The following is a 13,541-nucleotide window of genomic DNA, read 5'->3' as shown; positions in this document are numbered from 1 at the left end:
TTTGTCCTGGGAGCAAGCCAGACTTTGAAAGACGGATGTGTCTGCAGGTGTATGTGCAACACTGCTTTCTTTTCAACTATGCATTGTTTGGAGGGGGTTTTACCCCAACCCTATTGTTCGAAAACTGTGAACACTGGAGCTGGGGGGGCCGTTACCCACAGCTGACCAAGCGCAGCTAAGGCCGCAGAGGTCTAGAGAAGCGAAGGGTCTTGCTAGGGTTACACCTCCAGTCTGCTGAAGTTGGACCAAAAGTTCACCTCCCCTCTGTCTGCGTGAGGGGACACTCGTAAGCGATACCGAGCCTGCCGGGCAGGGGGCGGTGGTCACACAGCGGGAGCCACAGCGTGCACAGCCCAGGCGGCAGGCCGTCCGTGCCGCCCAAGAGGCCAAGGTCTGGGGAAGGAGGCTGGCGTCTTGTCCAGCTATCGGCAGTCTGTGCTGCGCTAGACCAGAAGCGTGGCCTACCTTGTGCCTTGTCCACTGCCAAACCCTTTCACCTGAGCCGCCTGTGGAATGAGCCTGTGTCGGACACGCTGTCCTCAACGACTGCCACTGCCTGCCCCGTCTCCTCTGCCAGCGCTGCTCTGGCCCTCCTCTCACCGTTCTAAGGGCAGGACCTCTCAGTTTCTTCTGAGAATCTGTTCGTTTGGTCCCCATCTATCTATCCATCTGGTGTGTATGCTCCGATCGCTATGGATCTTGGTCAGGCCTCTCTGTTCCCGGGTAAACTCACACCTTAAAAAAACATCCCCGATGGCGTGAAGCTATCGTCATCCCTCTTTTGACGTTTCCATGAAGCACCAGTGAGATTCTTCCACGTTTGCTGAACCCTACCGCCAGGCGTCTCTGATAACCCGTATGTTGTCATCCTCAGCACGTCCCAGGCTGAACTCACCCCCTACTCCCAAAGACCTGAGGCCACTTTCCCCCGTCCGGTCAACGCTTCCAGCGCTTTCCCCCGTCTGGTCAATGCTTCCAGCGCCCAGCAAGTCACCAAGGCAGGAGCGCGGGAACGGTCCTGGACGCCACACCACTGTGCACCCCTCAACAGCGGCCACGGAGCCTGACCATCCTACCCCTGGAGCAGCTGTCACGTTTACCTAGGGACCACGGTCAGTCTCCTGCACTCCGTCTCCTTGTCCATCCCCTCCTCCACGATTTCAGGATTCCTCCCAATCACTACACAGCGTTTAAGACGACTGTGAACACATAAACAATGATAACATGTAGGGTCCCTCTCCACACCTGAGAAAAATGATCTCCCGAGCACGGCGTTCGCCATTCCTGTGCATCTGCACTACGCGCCACAGACCCGGGCTGCGTGTCAACTTAACGTGAGGTGGAGCGCACTCAGACCTCCCTCTCGGACTGGTTTCTGCTCGTCACCCGTGTGTGAGCTGACACACGTGGCTCGCCTCACTCACTCTCACTGCGGCACAGCCGTACGTGACCGTCTCACGCTGCAGCGTGGCTGAGGCAGCCAGGTAACACACGGTCTCGCCGTCCGTCCTCCTACCGGTGCACATTTTGTTCCTCCAGTTCACGGCTGTCACCAACGAACGGTCACTACGGAACCACTTTTCTACCATGCAGAAAGGGCCCCCCTTTGACAGTGGCCTTTCTCCCACTGAAAGCCCTGCGTGGTTGTCCCGTATCTACCACAGTGCTTTTCCACCTGGTCCACGAGGTCCCGCAGAGTGGCCTTTGGGGTGACAGCCCCCCACACGCACCCGGTTTCCTCTGAACATCCTTCATGGTCACCACACTACGATTTCAAGGGTTCTAAATTATTTTACAGCATTTCGTGTTGTCACTGAACTTAAGTTTTTAAAAAATTCCTAAGGTTATGCTCTTGAGAAGAAGGCTGTTACACCTTAATGACAACGAAACCATGGTGGGAAAAACTCAAAATACATAAAGATCCCATGCAAGGAAAATCTTACCATCCATATCCGAATCCCATCTGCCAAATAGTACACCTGTGCAAACTCCTCGCTCAGGGCTGTGTGGCCCCCACTTTTTACTGGGGAGAGGAGATAAGGAGAGGGCGCTCAGTTAGCTCAATTCACTACTGCGACCAAATCAGTTTATGATGCGACCAAATCAAATTTATGCACAAATCAGTTTCTAAACCTCCTAACACTACTAACACAGAGTCTTTTCCCTGGGGCACACACACTGCGGGCAGGAAGACGCTTGGGCGTAATAAAGATCAGTTAAGCCACAAATACCTGGAATGGGTTCTCTGTGTTACTTCAAACTAACCCTTTTCAAGTGAACATCTGAAACGGACACACTATTAAACGGGGTAAAATATTTAAAGTAAAAATATGAGAATAAATTATCAAAAATATTAAAAGTAAAATAGAGTATTAGAAGTGGATAAAAAATAGTTATTAAAAAATAATTATTATTATTATCGACACGAAAAAGGTTCACGGTATAAATTAAGTAAAAAAAGGTCAGCTTTGAAACAGTGTAAACAAAATTATTTATAAAGAACATACATATTTAAAACACAGTGTGCACGTAGGTACATATATACCGTAAGGCCAGGTAGATATGCAGAAATATGTTAATAGACTTGTTCTTGAACTGATGAGATTATAATGGATCGTCATTTTAAGCTTTTCTGTACTTTTTAAGTTCCTACATGGGTATTATTCTTATAATCAGAAACATAACAAAAAAGTTGTTTAAAAGAAAGACCTATGAGCCCTGCTTCTTTCTTGTCTTGTAAAAACCCAAGGAGAATGTGTCAGAACAGCATGATGCTTTCTGGCAAGCGGACATACGATGCGAGGACAATTTTCTGAACATGCAGGATGCGCCGGGCTCTATACCAGGCCCTGGGGACACAATGCTGACGAACGCAGACCTGGACCCTGCCCTCACGTAGTTTACCGTCTAGGTGAAAGACTCCTGCCATATATTTCTAGTGCAAAAGGTTGACCAACTTTTACACAAAGGTGACCAAGTGATCTAGACGAGGGCCACCCTTAAAGCAGCCCATCCCGTAGGACCTGTGAACAGCCCTGAGGAACTGAGGGCCTCCAACGGTGCCTCCAAACCCCGAGTGGCAGGTATCCTGGGAACAGCCTATATTCGGCAAAGTGTTTCAAGTTCCCACATCAGACTGTGTGTTTCTCTCCTGAAATAAGATATGTGATATCTGAACTCAATCTGAAAAAGAGCTAGGGAACTGGCAACCAGCCAAAAATTTTGTTTCTCAGGGTTTGTTGGTTTTTTTTTTTTAATTGTTACTTTAAGGAGACCCCACTCCCAACGTGGGGCTTGAACTCACGACCTCGATGTCAAGAGTCACAGGCTCTACCGACAAAACCAGCCAGGTGTTCCTGCTTCCTAGCTGTTAACTCACAAGGCTTTTGTCCATCTACTGAGACGGTCCAGCTCTCTTACTATAATTTGATTGTGAAAACATACACTGGATTTTTGCCTCAAGACCTGACAGGACACATCGCCACCCCCTAGCAGAGATACACTCTTCCATGGGATGGCTGTTTTCATAAATCACTCGTGCCTCCATGTAGATTTTGTTTACTTGAGCAGCTTCTTAAAGGAAATAGTTAAGAATTGAAGGAGGAGGGATTAACGGAGATGTTTTAGAAATCAGGAAATAAACTCTGCAAAGTGAGCTCCAAAGAACCGGGCAAAAAGGGCAGCAGTGACCCTCGGGGTGATCACGGTAACAGCAGCCATCAATGACCTGCTCAGATGGGAGAAACCACCCACCCCCGCTCGTCTCATCTGCGCCACGGAAGTGCTCGGGGACACCCCATGTCGTCTTTAGGGAGAGTGTGAGATGTTCTTCCCTTGAAAGACGACGAGGAGAGAGATTATTACGAGGCCGCAGGCTGCACGCACAGTGGACACAGGTGCACGCGACGGCAAGGAGCATGTTGCCCACAGAGGAGGCTGAGCAGGGCCAACGCTACAGGAGCTCTGTGTGCAGGTGCGAGCGGACACCTCCGCTGCCGTCCCTGATTATCAGCACACTGAATGACCTCAACGGGTCCGGGCGTAACCGGCATCTCTTGGAAGGTCAGAGCCACCGGCCCCCAGTTTACAGTTTTGCCTGAGACTAAACCCAAGTCAGGGTTTCCTCCCATTAAACTTGTTGGCAGTTTTCCGTGAGATTTGTGGAGAAAGAAGTGACCTGTCGATTAGGAAACTCAAGGCCACTTGCCACGCACGACAATCCACTGACTATAAACTGGTCACGAATCTCTTGACCGGCAGAGTAGGACTTAATGAGATGAAGTCTACGGTGGTAGAAACACGTTCATATTTGAAAATATTTTAAAATTTTCACTTAAGATAGGCTTTCTTAAAACTTAGCAACTGGCCTTCGGATGAGAAATATTCCCTGTAGTATAAGTTACCATATTTCTGCAGCTTCTCATATAAGTCTGGAGTACGACACACCAGAGCAGCAAAGGTGGCGTTCACAGCTTGATCAATAGTGGAACCAGCAACTCTATCTGTCTTTGGGGCCTGTTTTCTACATGCCTGTATGAGTCCCTTGCACAGTTCTGACAGTGGCCCACAGCAGCTCTGGGCAGGGTCTGCCTGTACAAACTCAAGAAGGAGACGGCGACAGGGATCCTCGGGGATGCACGTGACCTGGAACAACAACAACAACGGGTCCCAGTGAGCGCAGCCGTTCGAGGGGTACGGTTCGGCGAGCACCTGCCGGGCCGGAGGAGAAGGACAAAACACGGGGAGCTCTGGGGAAACCACACAGGTACACGGGTTGAAAACCAGGGTAAACGTAGGGAGACGGTGAGGGCGTGAACCCCAGCGCCACCACAGAGCAAAAGGTTATCGAGCACCAAATGCCAGGGAGGGATGCCCAGTGCTCAGAGCCCACCGGACAGAGCCCCCGGGGCGGCTGATGTCACGAAGAAGAGCCTCTGGGCGGGAGTGGGCTTTGGGCCGGACCCTGAAGACTGAGCCGGAGTTAAGAGTCAGCGGCGAGACTGACCTGGCCTTAAGTCTCACCCGGGGCTGGGCGGTGGGTGGGGGTGAAAAGGGCAGAGTGGCGAGGTGAAAGGAGATGGGATAGAGCCTCGACCGTCATACCGAGGAACTCGGACTTCACCCTGTGGGCACTGGGAGCCATTACTGGTGCTCGGCAGTGGGATGACAAGGGTCGATAAGATGATGCCGCAGCTAAAAAGCCACATCTACAGAGAGAGGATGGCGGGGGAGAGGCCCTGGACCCTCCACTAACCTCCAAGTGACTTGGGGGAGGGAGGGACAAGAGGTAGTGCAGGAACAGAGGGCAGGGCGACAGAAGGGGGACGAGAGGCAAACTTGTTTAGTTGACGAAATACCACGAGCGCCGCTGTTCACGGACAAGAGTGCAACACAAATCGTTCACTCCGTCTGACTCAGTGGGCACCAGCGGCGGACTCAATGGGCCGGTTCAGCAGCTCCGCGCAGAGAGCCTTCCTGAGCACCTACGCCACTCGGCTGGGGTCACTCCCTTGCCGTGTCAGAACACCCACCACCCACCGAGCGTGCAGTGTGGACACCAGGTGAACCAGGGGTGGACCCTGCGTTCCAGGGGCTAACAGCTGGTGGGGGGTGGGGGAGTGGGGGGGACGCAAACACAGGCGTTCGTGATTCAAAGCGGCGACGGTGAGCGAGCGGACTCCACTGCAGGTAGAAAGACGCCAGGACAGTAAATACCTCCTTACTATCCTGGCGCGGGCTAGTGGGCCAGCTGGCTGCTAATCCCAGCTCCAGACACAGCTGATGCCGGAAGACCGGTTTCCACAGCGGGGAGTTCAGGACCGCCGCCATTTTTGCCGGGGGCACGGCCACGTCGCCCCCTAACTCTGGAATGAGAAGAAGGCTCGTGAGAGCTCTGTTCTCCCGGCGACACCGAGAGTCTGTCAACTGCCCAAAAGGAGGTTTTAACCACTGGGCGCTCGAAGATGAGCAAGGGATCCACGCAGTTACTGCGACATGACTGCGGCACTTGATAAACACCCCTCCCCACCGCGAACCCATCCTGTGCCACAGCCTCAGCTCCGGGGCGTTGCTGGAGACCGGGCACAGGTGTTTAGTGACACGGGAAATGCTCACAAGGTGTAAGCTTTGGTTTGCAAAACAAATGAGAATTAAATACGCACCCTTGTGTGCTTATGAGCAGATGTAAAAAAAGACTGGGTGGAGATATATTAAAATGTTAATACTTCTCCCCACTAGGAATGGCTTTTCTCCTTGATTTTCCCATTATGCAATTTCTATGACATTCTACTTTTACAATCGGAAAGCCTCAAAAAGTGAAATAGAAATGAAACACATGAGGAAGTTTTATTCTACAATTATTGTTTCTTAGATGCATTTAATAACTAAGCTGAAAAATCACCTTACAGCAAAATCCACATTCCCATATTGAACAAAAACACTCATGTGGTTAAAGGATATAGAGCTTATTCTGTTTCTGGCTTCCAGATTTCACTAACAAGAACGAAAAAAACAACAGCAATGCTACTGAACACCAGCCCCGTGCCCCATGTGCCCTCTGTGACAGGCTCCAAAGTCCACGTCAAGAAACTACGGAAATAACACCCAGTGGGCACTGACTGGGCTTACTCCGGTTTGATCTAGAGGGCCCTGTGACAGGGCACCGCCTGGCCCTCCCCCACGGACTCACTGTGCGTAGACTTGAGCGCCATGCACTGGGCAGCGAGGCGTCCCAGCAGCCGGGAAACAAGCAGCTGTAAATCCGACGCCCACGACACGGCCACGTCGGGCAGACCGTAGGCCGTGACTGTGAACTTGTAGCCCCACTCATTGTTACTGCTGTCAGAGTGAAAGAGGAACTGGAGCCGCGGGCCGGCCTTAAAGGTCACTTTCTAGAGAGAAACACAGAAGCCGCGAGAAAGCGCCACTTCAGTACCAGGCACATTCTCCAAGACTGAAAAATCTAAGTCCAAAGCCAGTCTGTATTCTCGCCATTCTATCTTGCCACGCCCACCGAGGTGATGAAGGAGAAACGTACAACGCAACGACTGGAACGGAAAATTCACCCCTGCGCCTAGTGAGGCTCTCTAAACCCCGGACGCCCATCTCGGCCAGAAACGGTGCTTGAGCGTCCCTCCGCTCCCTGCCAAGACCACCGACAGCGGAGAGGAAACCCCGCGCCAGAGGTCGTGCGGGCCCCACCGCGGTGGGGCCCTCCTGGCTCTCCCCACACGCTCCAGGCCTTCCGGGACCCACTGGCCCTTGCACGCCGAGGATCCCAACTCCCCGTTCACACCGGACAATGTGACACACACCAGGGATTGGCAAGTTTCCTGTGAAGAGCCAGACAGTAAATTATTAGACCTCTGGGGCCGTGAGGTCTCTGCTGCGACCACTCAACTCTACACTGCAGCACCAAAGCAGCTAGAAACGACACGTGAACCAACGGGGGCGAGGCCACGTTCCGAGATACCTTTATCTACAAAACAGACAACCGGCTGTCGTTTGTGAACTCTGACACCAGCCCTCCCTTTTACGAGAGCGTGACCAACACTTCCCTTCAACACCCAGCCGCCCTTCCCCCCACGGGCTGCCAACGGCGGAGGCTCGGTGCAGAAGTGCACATGCCACCTCCTCCTGGGAGCACCACTCACCTTGGGCCACTTGTCAGTGCCGACTTTGGTGTCATAGCGTGTCTTTCCACCTCTAGCGTCGGTAAATTCCAGATAATCGTACCTGTGAAGGCAGAATCGCTGTTACCTGCCCTCGCTCACGTTAAGCGTTTCCGCTAGGGGGAAGCATGAGCGTCTTACCGCTTCTCAGTCTCACACCGCTCATCAAATTCCACCTCAAAACAGGTTGCGCCCGGGCTAACAAAGACGGACACCTCGTGGCAGTTGTTCTCATAGTTGTGTGCAGACTCCTTCGTCCACGTGTGTAACACCACCGGACGCTCCTGTGGCCAAGGCTCCACATCGAGCTGCACAAACGAACAAGCAAGCAAGAGAGCGTCCATCACTTCGTGTCCAGACACGCAGGCAACGGGGCTTCCGCGTTAGCACCCGGGCAGACGGCCTGGACAGCCGACACAAACTGCCGCACGGACTCAAAGTATCCCGATGTTCTATCTGCGCACCCGGTCACCACGCGTCTCCCCCTGAGCAGTGGTTTTTAGGGCACTACAGTGCTTCCGTGATTAGCTTCTGTTTTCTGGCTGGGGCAGAGCTGTTTCCTGGAGACCACTCACTACCCACTTGAATTTCCAGTGGGAAAAAAACACCGAATTTGGGACCTTGGCAAACCTGAGCTCATCTCCTCTTCTCCCTCCCTGTGTTATCGTCTTTGCCTTTTCACCTTGAAACTAGGCTTTATGATACATGCCCTTTCTATTTCCACAGAGTTCTCTTGAGACTCAAAGAAGATAGTGAAAAATCTTGGTGTCCTGTAAGGTTAAGGAGGGAGAAAATTCTTTTAAATACCCAACCTTCGAATTTGCCTTTCGACATACGTTCTCTCTTCTAGACTTCAATCTGGTTTTTACTTACACGGCTTTTATGTAAGTTCATGTGCTAGGAAAGGAAATTAACCTACATATAGCTTCCTTTCGGACGCTGATCAGGCCAGACCAACTGGGGCCACCCTTTATCCTTGTTAGCAAACCAGCGAGAGAACTCGGGGCGGGGTTCTCCCAGAGGCAGTCTGTTCATGTAGATGTGCATGATGTAGGTTTCGTTCAGCAGCATCATATCACTCTCAAGAGGGGACGCGGAGGGGCTCAAATGCCCACTCGAATTACCGTATTTGGCCCTCCTTCAGGGTCACTGCACAGCTGCTTCAACAGTTCCGGGAGCGTGCTGAACTCTCTCAGGAGCACACAGTGCGAAATGTCCAGAGTGCAGAAGTCCAGGAGAAAGATGACCTAAAAGGAAGAGTAACAAAGCACTGGGCGCTTGCCTCAGACTCTGCCCAGGGCTGCGGGCCACCGACCCCTCCTGCTTCACATAGGCCGTCACCGTGTCTTACCAGTTGACGAGCTGCCATCGAAAACACGGAATTACACAATTTCTCTACAAGGGTCTTTCCACTATACTGTGACAAAAGGGATTCCAAAATCACTCTCAAGCTCGCCAGAAACTGTGCCACATCTACCAAAACATAAAGACAGTAATTAATATTATACACGGTAGAAACGTCACTTGCTTGGTCGTCTTCAAGGACAGAGTTGGAGAGGGTCACAGACGCTGTAGGGGGATTCCACGTCAGAAAGACCACGAGACCACTATGTTTCCCTCTGGGAAAGAAAAGCAGTGCAAATCTCAAGAAAGATCACTTTTAAAGTGGGTTAATTTTTTTTTTTGTCTTTACTACTTTTTGACAAGGTGGAGACAGCACCTGTGTGAGTGAAGGGTTACTGGCTGACCGACCCGGCCGCCAGGCGGCCTCTCCCTTTGCTCGGTGGCCCCAGGACTCTACTCCATCAGCAGTTTTGTCACAATGCTGAGACCAAATGTAAGAGAGCCGAATTTTCCACACCCGCGGTTCTCAGAACCTGTTGGCGGTCATGTAATTAATTCTCTGTGAGTTTACAGAACATGAGTATGAGGATTTTCGGTATCTGCAAAGACCACAGCAGGGCTCACATATACCTTAGATTTTAAAAATTCAGGATTTTCTTTTTTGGGTAACTTGATTAAAACGGACATGACAGACTCTATTGAAGAGTGCTGCACATCCAGGAGCAATGTTTAGGCTGCGAAATGATCTGATCCCACAACAAAAAACACTTAGGCAGGGCGCCTGGGTGGCTCACTCGGTTGAGCATCCGAATTTAGCTCGGGTCATGATCTCGCAGTTCATGGGTTCGAGTCCTGCGTCCGGCTCTGTGCTGACATCTTGGAGCTGGAGCCTGCTTCAGATTCTGTGTCTCCCTCTCTCTCTGCCCTCCACACCCCCCTTCCCCCACCATTCATGCTCTGTCTCTGTCTCTCCCAAAAATGAATAAACATTAAAAAAAAAATTTTTTTTTAACCCACTTAGGCATACTATCACATTCAGCAGAAAATTCTGGGCCAAAAGACATGCCATAGAGTTCTATTTTAAGAAGAAAAAAACAACCCAGAGACAGATATAACCAGTAACAAAGAAGAGAAAACCATACGCGTACTCCACGCACGAGGCGCTAAAGAGGACAGTCAACACCCAGACACCTCTCTCTTCCCATGGCTTCGTGTGTCCAGCACCGACACTCACACTGGTCGAGGAGGTCCGCGGCGAGCTCTCGGGCTCCGGAGTGCGTGCTCTTCAGCTGCAGGTAGCACCAGGACAGCAGGCTGCCTTGGACCGCCCAGAACAGGGAGAAGAGCACAGAGCCGGCCTCCCCTTGGGCCCCACTGAGCACCAACAGCTCACACTAGGAAGGAGGAAACAGATACAATGTTTACAGCCAGGTCTTCACAGAACACAGGCATGGGCGTTCTCGGAGAACAGGAATCACTGGCAAAAAATTCTAGGGAAATGGGGAATAGCTAAGAAAGAGCTTTCAGCTTTTCGAAACTGAGCACGAAAAACGGCATTATGAAAGGTCCTCTCTCGCCCTCCGGCTTTCCAGGTGGTTTTCACTGCATGTGCCCTCCCCTCAGCCCCTTACAAGACTCATTCCACCAGTCACCTCTTCTCTCTGACATCTGCAAACCCCCTTTCCCTCTGGCTCCTTCCCTGACCCTTCACCCACACCTCTCCCACCTTAAAAATAATTCCTCACCCTCCACTGCCCTCTAACCAGCAACTTTATTCTCCAGAGGCTCTCTGAAGAGAGAGACCCTAGGGATTTATCACCTCTAGGGATAAATTCATGTGCAAAAGAACGCCAAGATGTGTTCCTTTCACAATTTCCGTGTTACTGCCCCAATATGGACACAACCTGATTACCCCTGCAAAGGAAAATGGATAAATAAATCACAGCCGAGTCTCAAAAACGCCGTTGAGGGAAAACAGCACGTCCCAGAAGACTGTGCGTACGCCATGTGACTCCGTTAATGGCTGACGCCAGGTAAAACAAAGCTGCTGTGTTTGAAAAGCTAAAAAGAAAACCCAGGAAATGATCAATATAAACTTCAGAAGGGTGGTTGCCTGGCGAGGAAGGAGGATGGTGAGCCATGGAAAGGCATGTGGGTGGGCAGGGAGGTTTCAAAACTACCCGGACTGTTTAGTTCTTAACATGGACAGGTGGTCTTTAAACTGCCTGTCGGTAGGTCCTCTTTTGTAGGTGAGCTCCGTTTTCCAAAGTTGCCTTTCCCCAGGAGGCATCAGCCACCACCTAGGGAACTCAACCTTAACGTCAGTGGCTCTCCTGACCACTATCCTTGAAACTCCCTCTTCCCTGGGCTTCTGTCTCCCAGGATCTCTTCCTGACACTCCTTCCTCCTCTCCTGGCTGCCTTTCTAGTGAGATGCTCCTCAAGATGCCCACAGGTGGGCGGGGTGAGGGTGGGGGGCAGGCGGGCACCGCAGTCACGGCTTGGACTCTCAGCTCTTGGTCAACGGCTACGGAATTTTCAGCACTGACCCAGCTCCTGAGTGTCCAGGAGCTCTTGCCACCTCAAGTCCTGCCGGAGCCACAAAGTCAGCATGTTCTAAGTCTATCCGTGATCATTCTCTTCTTCAAATACCGGCCTCTGCCCATCTCGTCAGTGGCCTTTAGCACGCGCACGAATGTGGATGTGGTGGAAAGAAAGACAGATGAGCACGAGGGAGGCTAACAGACACAGCAAACACGGACGAGCAGCAGGTGGAGGCTGCAGGAGGACCTTTAAGGGAGACTCAAGAGAGGGGCCGAAGAGTCTGGAAACGAGATAGAAGGCAGAAAGCAGCCAAACGGAACATTCACGTGACAGCATGGGCAGAGTGCTGACCGAGAACAGGTAAGGCTTGGGCGGTCAGCACGTTGCCGTAAAGAACATGGGCATTGCTGCGGGAGACCAACATCCCTGGACTCCAAGTAATCCTAGGTCAGCACAGTGGCCTGCCGCAGGGCGACCCTGGCAAGTGACAACCCAGCACAGCCCAAGCTCTCTCCCTAAGAGCAAAGCAGCCGGGAACGAATGAAAGTGTGGCTGAGGCAGCAACACGGAAACAGGAAAGCACCAACAAAAAAACACGCAAGAGACTCAAAGACACTAAAGTTCAGCCACAAAAAACAAGTTATCGTGAGGTCGCCGTCATTAAATGTCCCAAGGATGCAGTCTGGCCTGTCCCATGGTCACAGCTGCCCTGGTCCATGTTTAGTCCAGAGAGCAATTCTTGGTCCCCCAGTCACAGGGGTCGGTCCCATCAGAGTCCCAGCGGTGCCTCGTCTAATGCAGATCCTGAAGCCTGTCCCGAGAGGCTCTAAACCAGGAGCCTGCAGTGGGGCCTAGAAACCCAAATTTCTGATCAAATTCACCAGGTGAAGCTGACCAAGTGGACACACAGACTACATCTTGAAAAACAGAATCCTTTGTGCTAAAAAAATAAAGTAAAAATTTAAAAATATCATTAGCAGAGGAAAAGAGTCTACTTTTTCAGACTTAATGAGCCTATGAGTTGGCTAAGTAACCTTAAATTAAAGGGGAAAAAAAAAAAAAAAAAGCTAAAGTTCCACAGAACCCACACCACAGGTACACACTAAGCGCTGGGCTCTCGGAAGTGCACCAGAGGGGACACCGCCAAACCCCTTCCTCTTTCTCAGAGAAAGTCTTAACGACTTTTCCCCACGTGTACTGCTTGCTGACGACCGGGGGACAGGCAAGGGTCCCTCCCTGGCAGGTGATCAGGAGCCAAGGCAGGCTGGCCAACGTTTGTGCGCATCTACAACGGCCACAGGGACGGGCCACGTGCACACTGTGACTGAGGCTGATGGAGGCGGCGCCACGATCACTGGACCATGGGCACCTCCTGGCACGGGGGAAGGAAGCACAGCGGCCACTAGTTACCTCTCGAGCAGCGACGGACAGGAGGACGCTCATGACCGCCAGCACGTCACTGCTGTTCATGCTGGCCACGTCACCCTTCTCGGGCAAGAGCAGAAGGCCACCTGGATCCTTATCACTGAAAGGACACAAATCGGTCACGACACCTTGTTTCAGAAAAGGCATTTTCAGGCATTTGTCTTACAAGTTTCTAAAAAGAAACCTAGCAAGATTTCAGTGTCAGTTCTATGGGACGTGAGCAGTCTGGGTCAGAAAAAGGGCCCCGTCCCGGCTGGGCCTGTGCCACGGTCTATCCCCACGTCCTTAAGAAGCACAGGCCCGAAAATCCTCACGTCCTTAGAAGAGATTCTGAGAAGTAAATCTGAAGCGTAAATCACCTTGATGACCAGCAGGAAATACAGCTAATCTCACGACGGCCAACCGGACAACCACAGCCAAACATCCGTGTCTTCAAATGTCCCCACATGGCCTCCCAGATTCTTCCACCACCTGATACTCGAATCTGAACACACGTTTGCCGTCCACAGCAGACATGACTTGACTTGCAGGCAGGAGCTGTGGCCATTAGCTCCCTCCC

General features: G+C 51.7%; 1 protein-coding gene across 3 annotated transcripts in view; it reads right to left on the bottom strand.

The window, feature by feature from the left end:
• The window catches only part of ZZEF1 (zinc finger ZZ-type and EF-hand domain containing 1), a 103,490-nt gene that overhangs the window by 44,617 nt on the left and 45,332 nt on the right, over window positions 1-13,541 (bottom strand). For all 3 annotated transcript variants that reach the window (XM_047090023.1, XM_047090024.1, XM_047090025.1), the window contains exons 18-27: window positions 12,968-13,082; window positions 10,249-10,408; window positions 9,022-9,143; window positions 8,795-8,917; window positions 7,812-7,978; window positions 7,653-7,734; window positions 6,689-6,890; window positions 5,716-5,864; window positions 4,404-4,644; window positions 1,944-2,023 (exon numbers count right to left, since the gene is read on the bottom strand). In XM_047090023.1, the coding sequence (XP_046945979.1) occupies window positions 1,944-2,023; window positions 4,404-4,644; window positions 5,716-5,864; window positions 6,689-6,890; window positions 7,653-7,734; window positions 7,812-7,978; window positions 8,795-8,917; window positions 9,022-9,143; window positions 10,249-10,408; window positions 12,968-13,082 (1,441 nt within the window). The remainder of the gene's footprint in view (window positions 1-1,943; window positions 2,024-4,403; window positions 4,645-5,715; window positions 5,865-6,688; window positions 6,891-7,652; window positions 7,735-7,811; window positions 7,979-8,794; window positions 8,918-9,021; window positions 9,144-10,248; window positions 10,409-12,967; window positions 13,083-13,541) is intronic.

This window comes from Lynx rufus, unplaced genomic scaffold (genome assembly GCF_022079265.1).
Source record: "Lynx rufus isolate CCGP_SWC_20201006 ecotype Redwood Valley unplaced genomic scaffold, mLynRuf1.p SCAF_28, whole genome shotgun sequence".
Taxonomy (NCBI): Eukaryota; Metazoa; Chordata; class Mammalia; order Carnivora; family Felidae; genus Lynx; species Lynx rufus.
The sequence above is the reverse complement of the archived record's forward strand: the minus strand, read 5'-3'. Positions and strand labels throughout refer to the sequence as shown.